The sequence below is a fragment of the Carcharhinus amblyrhynchos genome, chromosome 11 (assembly GCF_965287045.1).
Source record: "Carcharhinus amblyrhynchos chromosome 11, sCarAmb.v2.hapA, whole genome shotgun sequence".
In the NCBI taxonomy this organism is placed as follows: Eukaryota; Metazoa; Chordata; class Chondrichthyes; order Carcharhiniformes; family Carcharhinidae; genus Carcharhinus; species Carcharhinus amblyrhynchos.
In genome coordinates, this window is record NC_137334.1 from 70,982,618 (window position 1) to 70,999,896 (window position 17,279).

General features: G+C 40.0%; 1 protein-coding gene across 1 annotated transcript in view; it reads right to left on the bottom strand.

Moving 5' to 3' along the window:
* The window catches only part of LOC145350212 (low-density lipoprotein receptor-related protein 1-like), a 1,564,930-nt gene that overhangs the window by 389,672 nt on the left and 1,157,979 nt on the right, over positions 1-17,279 (bottom strand). Inside the window, exons 34-35 of the mRNA XM_080199274.1 lie at positions 16,928-17,053; positions 14,329-14,460 (exon numbers count right to left, since the gene is read on the bottom strand). Coding sequence (XP_080055400.1) covers positions 14,329-14,460; positions 16,928-17,053 — 258 coding nt within the window. The remainder of the gene's footprint in view (positions 1-14,328; positions 14,461-16,927; positions 17,054-17,279) is intronic.

A 17,279-nucleotide genomic window follows, 5' to 3' on the forward strand; every position in this document is an offset into this window, starting at 1 on the left:
CATGGTCATCAGTAGATTCTTAAATCAATTTTTTTTTATTGAATTCAAATTCCATCACCTGCTGTGATAGGATTCGAACTCAGGTCCCCAGAACATAAGCTGAGTTTCTAGATTAATAATTGAGCAATAATACCACTATGCCACCACCTCCCATCATGACAGAGAGTCTTGCTATCCTGGATCCTGACACCTGTTCTCTGATATAGTAAAATTGTTTGAGCCAAATACTTTATGATTCTTTCCAATTACTTTATGTTTTTGTTGACAAGATACATAGAGATGAATAAAATATCCTGCTGTTTCTAAATTATCTAGCAACAAAGGTAAAAAAAATGACAGACCTTCTCACCTGACTTTATGTTCAATTCTCAGGTTTGTGTAAAGAGTCTCCTGCTTAAGACAGATATGAGGAGGAAACCCAATTTGAGGGTCATTTTTCTTTCACATTTTCTTCCATAGGGAGCAGTGGAAGATGAATTATTGAATATATTCAAAATGGAATTAGACAGATTATTAATATACAAGGGAGATAAGGGATAGGGAGGATGATGGGAAAGTGAAGTTAAGGCCACAATTAGATTAGCCACGGCCTTATTTAATCGTTGTATAGACTCGATGGGCCAAATGGCCCTTGTTCCTTCTGATCTTATTAATTCCCTAAAAGCCCATTGCAAATGTTCACCAACTTTTTTCTGTGAACAACTCTTTCCTCTTTTATTTGCGCTAGCCTATTTTCCATCATCCAGTATCCTAACCTAACTTGAAATAGTAGGCTTAATTTACCTCACCAAACCATTTAGTATTTTGCAATAAAAGCTCCCCTTTAATTAGTTGAGATTATGGTTAGATTCAAAACAACCAGATCAATTATATTGGAGATAATTCCCTAAGCGGTAACATGAATGGACAAAACCCCTTTGGTAGAATATCATGCGAGGGAAATTGGAATTAGGAAGAAAGGTTATGCACAATTAAATTGGTTAATACCAAAAGTTGAAAATAATTAGAATAAACAATTCAAAGGGAAATATTTAACGAATGAGGAAGAAAGATATTGATACATTATTCTGATAGACTATGGTATAGAAGATACACATAACATTTTACTCCCAATGTAGGGAACAATAAGGAGTAATGCAATTTTGAAATTGGAATTTTTCGCTATGCTTCACACTGAAATAACTGATGATGTTTAATTGCCATGGTTAAAATTATATCTTTCTCTGACCAAGTATCAATTCAGGTGAGAAAAATGGTATGCTGCCCACTGGCTGAACTGTTGGCTTTCCCCACCATATATTTTGACATTTAGTTAAAATAGTCCTGAAGACAAGTCCCACAACATCTCTCTGGTGAGGCAGGTTCTGAATGAGCTCAACCAGTCAGCAACTGGTTTCAAATGATGGGGGTGCCTTGATTTTAAAAAAAGTAGAAGAAGGATTTCCCATGAATATGGGGACCCTTCCCATGCCAACATGCATCTGTCCACCCTTCCCCCCCTCCCCACTTTCATGGACATGAGGAACCACCCCCAACCCCTCCTTAGAGACCCCCTTCCCAGGGCCCAAAGAATTCCAATCCCAACTCAGGAACATGGAAAATGACTCCCACCCACAAACCTCCCCAACAGAAGACTCCCTGCCCTGGAAGTGCCCCCTGGCACTACCCAGCTACTTTTTCTTTGATGAAAATGTTGAGGGTTTCCTGGGTTACCTTTATTTCACAGTAAGAAGTCTCACAACACCAAGTTAAAGTCCAACAGGTTTATTTGGTAGCAAATGCCACTGGAGAGTCCCGAAAGCTAGTGGTGTTTGCTACCAAATAAACTGCTGGACTTTAACCTGGTGTTGTGAGACTTCTTACTGTGTTTACCCCAGTCCAACGCCAGCATCTCCATATCATGATTACCTTTATTTCATCATGGAAGACTTGCTTTTATAAATTAGCAAGCAAATTACAGGACAACTGAAAATTATCAATTTTAATATTCTTCTTTGTAATTGTAATTTCATTCTTAGTCTCACCTTACCAAAAAATGTACCAGTTAGTAACAGACATGGGGTAGGGTATATACTTTTGCTTTTGTGTTATAAGGAACCTCTTTTTTTGTTGTGTATTTACAGGGAAAATGAATTCTAAACCCTTTATTGTTTACTCACCAGTATTCTCTTTGGATCTGTATTTTGTATGTCCTTATTTTCTGAGATATTATGTCAAAGAACCCCAAGGAACAATTTCCAGTTATAACTCAGGCACACCAAAGTGCACCATAAAATGTTCAACAATATGAAAAACCTGTCTAGTTATATTATCTAATAGTGAAATAAACCAGTGAGATCTCCCTTGCAATCCCACTGAATATATTTTAATATTATATTGAAACAAACTCTTCCTGCTATTTCTGAATTCACAGTGGTGAAGTATTGTACTTCATTTGAATAAAATCCAGACGCACTTTGCCACTTTCCTACTTCTCAAAGCATTTTGCTAGTACTACAGCTCACAAATTTTGTTCTTTGCTCACCAGTGCATTTTAGTTTACTCCTATGGAGTATAGTTGTGGCTCCCTTGGCGTATATTCACTATACGTCTCTCATTCTCTCTCCCCACGTGGTTCTCATTCTGTATGTATAGCGCATAGGCAAGAGCTAAATCTGATCGGCATGCTGGGAATTTAAAAGTTATGCACAATTATAATGACAGAGTTTTTGAAACCGGACAAATTAAAGAAAAGGAAGGAAACTGTTAGATATGATCACTGCCTAGGTAGAAATGAAGGAGCATATAGGATATCACTAAGCCACAGGATCCATTTCTGTAAATCAGGGAGTTAAGTGAAGCGAGTGCAATTGTATTCTGCAATTCTAATCTTTTATACATGGGAGACGAGTTCCTTGAATTCCCTTTGCCATTAATGTTATGTTTCAAGTAGTAAATAAAGACTTAATATTATCAATGTTTCATTTGGCAGTCTGTTCCTGTAAAGATGATGATAGTTGGGCATGAAATATGGAAATTCTGTAATTTATTTTGTTTGTGCTACCCAGAATATCTAACTAAACAGAAGTATAATCATTTACTTTTGACAGTTCCTATATATCGAATAAAATAGTACCTGCATTAATCTAAAAAAAATGGTTGATTGCCAACTGATGGGTTAGCCCATTCTCAGTGACTGAGATGAACCTCCTTCTCCATTGTGTTTGCATGATGGAACATGCCTACTTTTAGAGACAAGTTGAGTGAAAAACAGAAGCTTTCACTTATGTGATGAGGGACTATGATACACAGAGGAAAAGCAGTCGGGAGTAATCATCTATCCTTTAACCCAATACCTTAGGACACTCATATATAATAATACTGTTCCCGCAGAACTGATTGGGTCATCAAATACCTTCACACAAGTTAATTTAAATTGATGTAATCCAGTACATTTTCTCTAAGTTTCTCCTTCCTCGCTGATTGCAACAGGAGGTTCAGTCATTACTCTCCAGCTCTTTCATCACAGGGGACATATATTACAGTAGAAACAAATCTTCTTTCAAAGTGAAAGCTCTATGATATCAATACCTTTTTTTAAACAGTTAACATATATCTAATTATTAAAAATTTACTTTTCTTTAAACTTCCTTGTTCAATTTATTCGAATCATGTCAAACCTAAACCGTTAAACAAAACAATGTGAGAGGCAATGCAGTTCTATCGTGGCATAATGTTTAGAATATTTTTCATTCGAGTTCTAATTGCTATAACTGCCTGAGATTCAAAACCTTAGGCAATCATGAGTAAATTCTGTGATCATGACACTGAAATTACTGTTCACTCGTTTCTTGCCGGGCAGTTCTTGCTAACTATTCATTGCAGGCTCCTAGATTGAGCCTGACACTGCAAGTTCGGCATACATGAGACAGGGCAGAAGTGCGTGGCGTTTTCAACCCTTAAAGGGCAATGGCTAAAATGTAAAGGAATGTGTCCTGCTAAAGGTAAGCGATTATATATGGAAGTCATTTTATGTGCCTTTTCAAATGCTGCAGATATTTAAAATTCATCCTACAACTTTGGAAAGGTTCAATAAAGCAAAGAGGGAGCAGACAGCATGGTGGCTTAGTAGTTAGCGCTGCTGTCTCATAGTGCTAGAGACCATGGTTCAATTTCCAGCTTGGGTCACTATCTGTGTGGAGTCTGCACATTCTCCTGTGCCCACGTGGGTTTCCTCCACTCCGGTTTTCTCCCACATTCTGAGAGACGTGTTGGTTAGGTGCATTGACTGTGCTAAATTCTCCCTCAGTGTACCCGAACAAGCGCCGGAATGTGGCCAGTGGGGATTTTCAGAAGAATTTCATTGCAGTGTTAATGCTAGCCTACTTGTGACACTAATAAATAAACTTCAGCTTAACCTTAAAACAGGGTAATACAAACAAGGAGACACAAAATAAAGTCTATCTTTAAGCAAAGAAATGATGCAGTGCTTGAAACCCCTATTTGGTGGCTGGAATTGCTCCTGCATGAACTGCACTCAAGGACATTCAAGGGCAGTTTCCCAGAGGATGGTAATGCATTATTGCTGGCAAAGAGAGCGTGGACAATTCAATGCAGTACACATCACCTACTCAACTCAGATATTGTGCAGAAGATGAAAGCTTACAAGATAAAACAATCCAACAATAATTTAACAAAAGCATGCCGTAAGCCGTTGCCTAGTAACATGTTGTAATTTATTGCAGATTCCCATTTTTATGCAAGCATTCAGCCCTTTCCCTGTTTGTTATACATAACTATTCTCCAACAGGATTTCATCTGGCATAGTTACATCTCATATGTCGATTCGGTCTGCCTTGTTGGCCAACAAGGGGCATACACACGATGGGTTGTGCGAGGGTTGCTCTTGGATGTTGCTTCGAGAGTTGCCTAGTGCTTCACGTCCGTTAGTGCACGCTTAAACTGGGCCAACTGACGGGCAACATGACAAGTCAGTGACTATCACTGTCTGCTGTGCAGTTACAGGGATCTGGGTCGGATCTCCGGCTTGGATCAATGTCTGTGGGAGTTTGCACATTCTCCCCGTGCTTGCGTGGGTTTTCTCCAGATGCTCTGGTTTCCTCCCATCCCAAAAATGTGCTTTTTAGGCTGGTTGGTGTCAATAAATTGTCCCTGAATTGGATCTCCCTTAATCTGGCACACATGTAATTCCCTAAATTTGCACCCCCTTTATTATGGAGCCCACTAGAGGTAAATAAAAACGTCGACAATCGATGAAAGACTTGAATAAGGCACTCACTGAGTGTTAAAATGGGCTGCATGGGCTTGTAGGGCCGAAAGGCCTGTTTCCTGTGCTGTGCTGCTCTTTGTTCTTTGTCTTCACACGCACACTCTTTGTCACACAACCCAGCTGCATGATACAAGGTTGCTTTCTGACACAGAGGAGTGACAAATGTGAGATTACTTTGCACATATTCTTCCAAATTATAATACATGTATGACAAAATGGGACAAAACTGACCTGAACTATGAAAGGGATTAGCAAGTATAAACTCTTGGAAGAATCTATCCTAGATTTCTTTCCACCGAGGAACATCAAACGAGAGGAGGGTGAGGCTGCAAGCTGAATCATAATGTTCTTTGTGTCCTCTTTCATTCTCCCAAATGCATGCACTTGCACAAGCATTAGCTACAGTGCTTGCATATCACATTGTACAATATCTTGCAAGGCCAGCATCTAGGCCTTTTGGCTAAGATGCAAATAAGATCAAGCCTTGGAGGAGCTACACCTACTCCAATCAGCTTGGATCATGTAGATCAAGCCCAAGACAGGAAGTGAGAGCCCTGTTTTGTCAGCTTGGATCAGGAATGTCCCAAATTGTTGGGACTCTGAATTGGCTTTAATTTGACTTGATTGGATCGGAATAAAGTAAACAAAAAAAAATCTTGCATGGCTGCTTTTCTTCAGAAGCGTGCAATGGAGTCAGCATCCTGAGATATGACTGCATGAAGGCGACTGGGCTGTTTCCCTTCTGTCCAGCCCTCTTGATTGGTTGCAACAAAGATTTTAAATCTTCTCTCCATAAACACCTTTTCCAATCCAAATGTATTGCTTTTTTTAAGAAGGAGCCAATCAGATCCAATTTTCTTGCATCAAAGAGAGTAACGTTGAGAAGAAAAAAGAAACAAATACACACACAAAGTAAGAAAGTTAGAGTCCAATAAAAGAATATATGCTTAAGTCATTTGCTAGTCCTTGTGGCCTAGATTGCTAAACTGTGTCCATTTGAAGTGAGTTGGTTTCCTATAGAATTTTGGAGACTTGGTTAAAGATTGCACTTTGATGGAGGTACTCTTTTAGCTTCATTGGGAGAGATCTTTACTTCTGGCTTCCAGCAGTGGTATTAGATTACTTTGACTTTTTTTCCTCCTCCTTCTGATTCTGCTTGGCCAAATCAGTTTTTAAAACTTCTGTCTGTATATTCCCAGGAAGGATGCAATTAGCATATTTTACAGTCTCTGTTGTAGACAATGTAATCCCATTTTTTGATCTACTCATCTCTAAAACTTCTGATGTATCTCAAGATATAAGTGAAGAGGAGATGGTGTTATTCCAACCTCCACAGGGGACTCTGAATATCTGCTTAGCATCTGGCTGGTTAGCAGTTCCCATTGTCTTGAGAGAACTGCAGCTGATCATAGTCCAACATTTTGCATTTATTTGTAGCACATTGTAGCAGACAAGGAAAAGGAACCTATTGCCTGAAAGACTAATATACGGCTGTCATCAATGACTATTGTACTTTGACGAACGGAACAGCATGGTGAAGTTGAAGAATCAAATCATACTGCTGCTACTATTTAGTAGGGAAGGAAATAAACAGTGGATGAGCCAGCCATCTGTTTAATACACACATGAATGCAGCATGTTAGCCCACGCTGTTAGTGATCCCAATGCTAGCTTGTAAGTAGATGAAGTAAGGGCATAGGTTAGTGATTCCAAAACTGGGGTCCATTGACAACTGAAGGGTCTTTGGGAGGTCCGCGGAACTGGCGACCACACATGGCCAGCAAATGAAACCAGCTACCAATTTCAATTAACGACACCAATCAAATAGACAAATCAGAGCAAGGCCTCTTGGGGTGCTAGATGCTGTTGGGCTGACTCATGGGGAGAATTCTCAGGCCTTGGAGAAGCACTTGTGAGGGAACAGGTTTCGGGCCTTGGAGAGAGAAGGGATGTGAGGCAGGAAGGGTGAGTGTGTGTGTATGAAAGGTGAGTGAGTGTGTGTGAGAGGAAGTGGTGTGTCTGAGAGAGATGTAAGTGTGTCTGATATGAAAATCAGTTTTCCAGCATCATTCTTCCCATTAACAATGACAAAAGACAAGATCTAAACTTTTTTTTAATAAGACACTTTTTTAATTATTATAAGGTTACCCACTCTTAAGGTTAACTATTAACTATTTACTCTTAACTATTTCAGTAGTTATTGGTAAGAGGCCATCGGAGGATGGTTTGACCAAGGGTTATGAGGAGTCCATGTAGCTGGCGATATAATTATGACTGTGTACCTCAACATAATTCATAATCTATGCATAGATATAACTAGAAAATTGTTGTTTAGATTTGATTTATGTGTTTGCATCTATTTTGCATCAAAAAAGGGGCATTGACATTATGAAAATGTTTGGGGTTTCCTGATGCTCTTCGCAGGTCAATAGGCACTTAGTGGCTCAAAAGATTTGGGAAACCCTGGCATAGGTTAACCAGACTGCCACTAGCGATGTGACTCCCACAGTTAAGGTTGCTGTAAAAAATCTTTCAGTAGGTATCAGATTGATTCCATTGCCCCCTATTCATTCAGAGCCTCCAGATTGCCAAAGTCATTGTCAACTACGTGTGCAGATAAGATCAGTAATGTGACGGCAGCCTCAAGGTGCCTTGCGGGAGTCTGTTGAGTTCAAAAGCACTGTCCTCCACATTGGACTGCTTCAACAATGAAATTCTATTCCTGGGCATCTTAAAACCAACTTCTATCACCAACATTAAATTGCAGACTACTACAGGACAATGCCTCTTGCTTTTTGAAGTCCTGTTGTTGACTTCAACATCGACATTATGCAAGGTTTCATCCTCACGCACTCTTGTTTTAAAGATTTTCTGTTTTGCTGAAGTGTTGCAAATGATTTGTTTTTCAATAAGTTAGCAAAAGCTATTTTGTTATTGCAAAGATGCTCACTTACCAGTTTAAGGAAAACATAACCCATTTATTTACAGGTTAAAACTAAACAGAGGCTTGCAGCCCCATGGCTGCAATCAGCTCCCGAGGTGACTCTGAGAACAGAAGCCCGCATTTACCAGGGTGATCTCCCACCCTGCTCCCCGATTGGTGCCCCAGGTCATGTGACCCTTACTGTGTAGATTGATCCTGAGAGGGACAATCACCACAGTTACATTAGACCCCATATCGTCTTATGAAAAATATTGGGCACGATTTTACCTGCCATTCACGCCATGCTCCTGTTTCAGCACGGTCGGTGAATCTGGGGACCAGCCAAGTCTCTGTTCACTGCAGAGGGGTGGAAAAATCCCACCAACATGCATGGTCATAAGATTCCAGCCATTATGTCATTGTTTTAAAAAAAAGTTCCACAAAGCTGATAAAAGTATTGACAAAACCAATACTAAGGGACCACTGTAAGTCTTGAAAGTAAAAGTTCATGATTAAAATGTCTCTACTTCAAAGCTTATGAGGTTTTCCTCAGGCCCGCTTCAGTTGAATGAAAAGAGAACTCAGTTCAATCCTGATTATGCTGTAAATATATGACAGCTCTGCTTGGGATGAAGAGGACAATTGCAAAGTGGTGCACAATGATGAAGTGGTGCAGATCCAGGAAATTGCTTTGGTGGGACGTTTGGTTCTGTTCTGTTCCCTCGCTCTCCCCAATTGAGATTCGAAAATATTAAATATGCCAAATAATTTATGTTTTGAAAAACATCACAGCAATTTTCCAGCCAGAAATATTAACCATCTGTGAAAGGGAAAAATGTTCCCAAAATGATTTGAGTACAAGCAAGTGGCTTGTTTGTCAGAAAAGAGAGGCCTCAGCTGTGGAACTGGCAGAAAGTAGCAGCTGGTCAGGGGGAAGTAACACTTCCAGCAGCTGCTGGGTGACACCTGGCACTAAGTGAAGCTTTGCCAGCAGGCAGGTAATTCATAGGAGGGAAGTCTCATGGGTTGGAAAAGGAAGGAAGATTAATGCCCATTGAGAATTCCCTTGTGGAATAGCATTTCACAGACCTTTGAAAGCCTCTTCAGCCTCCTGAACACAGCTTAGATTTTTGGGCTGAGTTAAGGTACAACTGGGATCCCAGTGACCCCAATCTGCATAGATCTATGAGGCTTTTGTGTTGCTGACTAGGTGCCTGAGCCATAATTATATCCAGATTGAACGTGGATTACAAGTAGGACTCCGGCAGTATTGTAAAACAGAATTTTAATCCCCCTCACTTCCCCAACCCCTGCCACTGCCACAATTCTCGCTGGATAGTTGGGTTAAAATGGGTTGCATATACATTTGTAACCAATTGAGTGAAATTCTTTGAGGACATTATGAGCACGGTGGACAACGGGGACCCAGTGGATGTGGTGTACCTGGATTTCCAGAAGGCATTCAATAAGGTGCCGCACGAAAGACTGCTGCATAAGAGAAAGCTGCATGGCGTTAGGAGGAATGTAATAGCATGAATAGAGGATGGGTTAACTAACAGACAAAGAGTAGGGATAAATGGGTGTTTTTCTGGTTGGCGATCAGCGGCTAGTGCTATGTCTCAGGGATCATATTGTTTGCAATTTACACAGATAGTTTGGAGTTGGGGACCAAATGTAGTGTGTCAAAGTCTGCAAATGACACTAAGATGAGCAGCAGAGCAAAATGTGCAGAGGACACTAAAAGTCTGCAAAGGGATATATGCAAGTCTAAGTGAGTGGGCAAGGGTTTGGCAGATGGAGTACAATAATGGTAAATGTGAGGTCATCCATTTTGGTAGGGAATTGTAGACTATTATTTAAGTGGTGAAAAATTGCAGCATGCTGCTGTGCAGAGGGACCTGGGTGTTTTTGTGCATGAATCACAGGAAGTTGGTTTACAGGTGCAGCAAGTAATTAATAAGGAAATAGAATTTTGTCCTTCATTGCCAGATGGATGGGGTTTAAAAACAGGGAGATTACATTGTAGCTGTATAAAGTGCTGGTGAGGTCACACCAGGAGTACTGTGTACAATTTTGCTCTCCTACTTGAGAAAGGGCATACTGGCACTCAATGGGGTGCAGAAGAGGTTCACTAGGTTGATTCCAGAGTTGAGAGGGATGGCTTATGGGGAGAGACTGAGTAGACTAGGGCCATACTCATTGGGATCCAGAAGAATGAGGGGCATTCTTATTGAAACATATAAAATTATGAAATGAATAAATAAGGTAGAAACAGGGAGGTTGTTTCCACTGGTGGGTGAAACCAGAAGTATAGGACATAGTCGCAAAAGAAGGGGAAGCAGATTTAGGACTGATTGAAGAGGAACTTCCTCTCCGAAAGGCTTGTGAATCTGTGGAATTCCCTGCCCTAGTGAAGCAGTTAAGCCTACCACATTGAATGTTTCTCAGGAAAAGATATATTGATTTTTGAACAGTAAAGAAATTAAGGGTTATGGTGAGCAGGCGGGTAAGTGGAGCTGATTCCACAGAAAGATCAGCCATGATCTTATTGAATGGCGGACCAGGCTCGAGGAGCCAAATGGCCTGCTTCTGCTCCTAGTTCCTCTGTTATTATCATGGAAGAGATCCATTCCATTCAGTCTATTCTATCTGCACTGGCTTTTAGCTAGAGCAATCTTTAAGTTATGCCCCATCCGTCTTCAAGAGTTTGTCCAATTGTATCTTTAAACAATCTGCTTTCTCAAAAGATCTCTGTAATCACTGTGGAAAAGCAGGTCAGACAATGGGTAAGGGCATTTCTCCCAGCTTCTCTCTTCTTGTGAAAGATTGATTGCACTAGTTAGCCTACCACATACAACTAGCTTCATTACATTTCATTAAATAAGGAAACTGTGTGAAAGGGACGCACATCTGATTAGCCACCAAAGAAAAAATTTCACAGGAGCTTTGAAGTAACTCAGTTATGGCTAATCCAATCAAACTATTTAAACATCATCAGAAATCTTTAACAGTGCAGCTTACCTTTTCCTGCAGTGCACAGTGCCAGGTACATTTATAATGCATTAGATGCCAGTTCCTCAGCTGAGAAACTTACGAATAAACTGAATTAAAGTGTTGAAATGCTAGATAGTAAAGTTTTGAGCTCAAGGCACCCGTTATTAATCCAAAACTTCAAAAGAATTAAAATGGGGGATCTGTCTTTAATTTTTGTTTTCCCAATCAGGATTCACAACCATGATTAACTACAAAGACTGTTCTGCCAACTAAGTGGCAGAAGGTTAATTTAATCCAGTTGTAGAATTCAAGATGGCCTCTGGAATCAACTTCAGTTCTTCATCATCTTTAAACTTTGTGCTTAACATACTAAATGTTCTTTCAAGCTGCTACAAGGAAAGTACAGTCAAGTTATAATTACAATCTTGACTCAGAATTTTTTAATCACCTGAGGTTTGAACATTTTTAAATTTGAAGTACAAATGTTTCTGTCTTTCTTTCTTGTTTACACAAGAAGTGCTATGAAAAGAAATCACTATTATGAATAATAATAATGACTACGCTTGTAATTCCAGGTGGAAATTAGTCTTAAATCACAAAATGGTGTATTATAAGACGGGAATGAGATCAGAGGTAGCGCACGTTGATTTATTCATGAATGGTTTCAGGTGAATCTTTGATGTGTAAAAACGTTACAGTATAAAGTAATACCCGCAGTGAATAAATTTATTGATAGCTCCAATATTCCTAACAACTCCATTCTCCTTATATCACACAACGCCCAGGGAGATGGAAGGTAAATAGATAAATCTTGGTCTCCTTTCTTGAGAAACTTCTATGTTCCTAGCAGTGCCCAGATTTAACTCCTGAATAAACTGGACACATCCATTCAAACGATTTTTCATGGAATCATAGATCTCGACAATGCAGAAAGAGGCCATTTGGCCCATCTGGCCCATCAAGGCTGCACTGACAACAATCCCACCCAGGCCTATCCCCGTAAGTCTGCGTATTTACCCTACTCGTCACCCTTACACTAAGGGGTAATTTAGCATGGCCAATCAACCTAACCCGCACATATTTGGACTGTGGGAGGAAACCGGAGCACCCAGAGGAAATCCACGCAGGCATGAGGAAACCCACACAGTCACCCACAGCCGGAATTGAGCCCAGTTCCCTGGCGCTGTGATGCAGCAGCACTAACCACAGTGTCACTGTGCGACTCACTGCACAAATCCTTTTGCCATACATGCATTTCTCCTTTCCATCTTACAATTGCTGCTATCCACTTGGATGGGGCATATTTTCCTCCATCCACTAATTTTAGGGGAACCTAGGCATGAATATAACTCATGAATGTAATTTCCCACAAAGGAAAATGATAAACCTGTCGCGAAAACTTCTTCAATGTCCGGATCTCATTCATGAGGATTTTTGTAACCTGGCATCCCTGCTCGGATTGAAGTTAAGGTTGCAGTTGGGGGCCTGATGATGTCATGAGATCCAGTTACTCAGCGATTTAGCTACTCAACCAGAATCAATTGTAAAAATCCAGCTGACTTTCTAGCAGGTAAATGTCCTAGGTCATGTCACTGCCCACGTTTGAATGCTACAGTACAATTAAATGTAAAATGCCCCACTCTTCACCAACTTGGAGTCTTGGCCATCTATTCATTATAACATTTCGATTGCCTGTATGAATGAATCACAGAATGAGATAATGCGACCCCTCACACTGGTTCCCGGTTTTCTGAGAAAACTTGCCCTTCAGTTTCATTCCATCCCACATTCCAACCAGGCAGTACAAATGTGATACTTCCTAACTGAGACTGAGGGAGTGGGATGTTTTGATTTGATTTATTATTGTCACATGTAGTAACATACAGTGAAAAGTATTATTTCTTACGCGCTATACAGACAAAACATACCGTTCTTAGAGAAGGAAACAAGGGAGTGCAGAATGTAGTATTACAGTTATAGTTAGGGTGCAGAGAAATATCAACTTAATGCAAGGTAAGACCATACAAAAGCCTGACAGCAGCAGGGAAAAAGCTGTCATTTGCTACTTGACCTCAGTGTTTTGTACCTTTTTCCCGAAGGGAGAAGGTGGAACAGAGAATGTTTGGTGTGCGTGAGGTCCTTAATAATGCTGGCTGCTTTGCCGAGGCAGCAGGAAGTGTAGACAGAGTTAATGGATGGGAGGCTGGCTTGCATGATGGATTGGGCTACATTCACAACCTTTGGCAGTTCCTTGCGGTCTTGGGCAGAGCGGGAGCCATACCAAGCTGGAAGTGCACGATCAGCCATAATCATATTGAATGGTGATGCAGGCTCGAAGGACCAAATGGTCTGCTCCTGCACCCATTTTCTATGTTTCTATGCAGCTGTCATGTAAATTCTTTTTACAACGTTGATCATTGTTGTGGCAGTTACCTTGTTTGCTGTGACATATTTGTCTGCAAAGAATCCATGACCACTCACTCAGGAAATCCTGGTATATGTTTAATTTACTGTGTTTGTCAGGTTACTGAATAAACACTGGCTGATGCCTTTCATGGCCAATATTCAGTTATGTTTTCATTGGCAATCTTGAGTTAAGTAGAAAAGTAATATACAGGCAGGTCAAAATAACAGAGCAAACACTTGTCCAAATGTCAGAACTGCTCAAGATGAGAAGCAATACTTTTAAGATACAAGCATCCTACTTCAATTTACTTTAAAGTCAGCCAGGAATTTTGACCCCCTTGTTCAGACAAGTAAAATAATAAAAAGGGCATTGGAGGCAATTCTCAGTCAATATATCAAACATCTATTTATTAACAACTCTGTCACCATAACACGAGTACTTACTTGAGCCAACTCTTCTCAATTTGTTTTGGGTTATTATCTGCTTGTTGGAAAAGATGTTTCTTCAAATACATCAATAAAGAGTAATCAAATGCCAAATCATTCATTATAATCTTCATGCCATCAAATGCTTAGTGAAAAAATAATAATCCTTCTAAGGGATACTTCCACCTGTGGCTTAACTTGGATGAAAGTCACTGAAATAAAATTGCATTTTGTCATTTATAACTAACTCCAATGTTTAGGCATTCATTAACCCTTCAGAAATGTACTGAAAGGAAAACAAAATACAAACCTGCATGAAAGTCTATTCCTACAGTAAGTGATGTCCCAGATATTGGCAGCAAGGCATCTGATTTATCATTGGGTTCAAGTGGTATCCCTCTGATCTCCTCATGAAGAGAATACATCAGGAAAGATCCAAAACCTGGTGAATAAATAAAGATTCCCCATGTTTTTCTCATGGAAAATAAGTAAATGGGAAAGCAAGATCCACTTAGCTATTGATTTCACTGTCTATAATTTGACAATATTACTTTCAAAACACGTGCAAAACTATAGGCATTTCTGACTAGGCCTTGACTGATGTCAAATTATATTAGAGCAGAATATAGTTTGAAGCTGTATCGATTAGTAATGTGCTTTCACTTTTCTGCGAATCAATATTTGACGCGTGATACAGTGTGCTTCATTTTCTAAAATCATAACCATAGTTTTAAAGCAGGAGCTCTGTCACTCAGTTGACTAAGAACAATAGCAGAGTAATCTTTTCATTGGAAGTGAAAATCAGATAGTCTCGAAAGTAACGAGCTGATCTATAACACCAGTTTTACACACTGGTGAAAATTTGAAAATCTATTCCAGTGACAATAAACTGTCTGTAAACTGACACTGGTCAAAAACAAAAGCTTTTTGTGTTTCCTTCATCACATGTATGTCTTTCAATAACAACATTAAAATTTGTATTGATTAGAGTAATATGTTAGAAGGTATGCTGTCATTGTCATTCTTTATATGGATTTTTAAAAATTTATTTAAGCGGTTAATGCCAAATTTCAATGGCTTTCTTTGAACTGATGGAATATGGTCAGAAATCCTTTGAAGTAACTGCACAAACTTTAATGCAGCTACTTAAAGAGCATTTTTAATAGACTAGGAAATTCACTTCAAATATTTACTTTTGTCACAGGAACCACCAAACCAAATCAAAGAAGAAATAAAGTTTATGCAAAACAGACCCAGATCAAACAAAATTAAAATTTTCTATGAGGATATTTGCTTGAAATTAAGGTCCAAAATGTGAAAACATTTTTTTTGTGCCACACGATGATAAAGCAAGTTCACTATTTTAATAGAAAGATGTCAGTTTAGAAATGGATCCCCACTGAATGCAATATCATATTTTCACTTCACCCTGGATAGCAGAACTAACTCAATTCCTACTATCATCAACCTCTTGTTATGTTCTGTAGGCTGCCTGAACTCTGCATTCTGAATGCATCCTCATTCCCCATCAGGGAAGGTTTCAGGCTGGAATTAATTGAGGGCATTACAGTGTAAACTGTGTGTGCATTCCTCTGACAGTTGCATCTAGCAGGCTGCTCTGTTGCCATTCCAGTGTCTTATTTTTGCTACAGCTCTGAACAATACAGACACAGGCATTTATACATACATATACACAGACAGACAGACACAGACACACACACACACGCACCTTTGCCTCCACAGAGGTGGTTGGCACCTTCACAGATTCCAAATTAACAGTGGGGAATATTTGCATTTTTTCAGGGAGGCTCTGAAGACATCCTTGAAATATTTCCTCTACTTTCTTGGTAACCACTTGACAAAGCTTAGAGAGCTTGTTTTCAGAGTATTGTGTCAGGCACGATGTCGTGTGTGTCTCGCCCAATGCAGTTGGTTCATAATAACCAGTACCTTGACACTGGGGATGTTGGCCTGAGAGAAGATATTGAATTTGCAGGACCCTTGCAGATGTGAAAACTTAGAGCCCAAAGTCCAAACCAAAAAAGACACATTCACAGAGGCGTATGAAAGAATAGGCTAGACATTCAGGAGACTAAGGTTCTCTACCAGTCTGCTTCCACTGCCCCCTGACTATTAAGATCCACAGCAAATCATTGGACAAGGTGGGTCATTTTCCATACCTTGCGAACCTCCTCTTAGCAAGGACAGATATCAATAATGAAACTCAACATCAACTCCAGCATGCCAGTGCAGCCTTCAGCCAATTGAAGGAAAAAGCGTTTGACGACAAAGACCTCAAACCCGGCACCGAGCTCATGATCTAAACGGCTGCGGTGCAAACCTCTGCATGTGCCAGAGATTTGAACAAGGTGGAGATAATCCCCTGGTGAAATATCACATACTTATATATACAAACACGTACACAAACACACACAAAATGCACACACATGCGCACAGGCATTCACACATGCACACACACGCACACACACGAAAAAAAACCTCATGAGTGATGTGTTTTAAAGATGCCTTTCTTATCAGTGAAGGTGTTTTCTGAAGGTTAAATGAGCAACAGGAGATGATAAAAAAAAATTTGATTTCCACACGATCAGCTGCACTTGGGAATGCAAACTCCTCAATTCACCATGTGGCCATTGGACCTTTTTTATTTATTGGATTTCAGGAATGGGTTCCAGTTCCACTCCTGTCCAGTTTTTAATGGGAAAGGCAGGGGGTGAAAGTAAATGAGAGAGCAATAATAGATGGTGGGTACAACACAGCTCTCCTGATCATTGGCAAAGGAAACAAAAATGTAGCAGAATCTCTCCTACTCAAACTGAATTCTTTAAGGTTGAATAATGTTTCCCCGTGCAGGTGTGCTGTTGCTGCTTTCTGCCCATAACAACACTCACCCTCACATGACTTCTTGTCACCACGTAATTGGTATCCCACAGTACACTTGCATGTTTTTCTGGTTTCTGAGACGGGCAAGCAGAGCTGGGAGCATCCACCGTTGTTCACACTGCACAGATTAGTACCTAAATGGGACATATAAAATCAATGTTCAGGAGCCTACAGACGATTCAGTTAGCTACCTCCTACATGAGTAATGAGACTTCTCCTGACTGTACAGCGATCTGTGTCAAAATGATTGATGAATGGTCCAACTACATCTGAAGTGCGGACTGAAATTTCTATGTCAAAGAGCTCAGAAAAGCCCATTTTGTTAGAATAATGGAGCATTAAATCAAACTGCAGTAATGG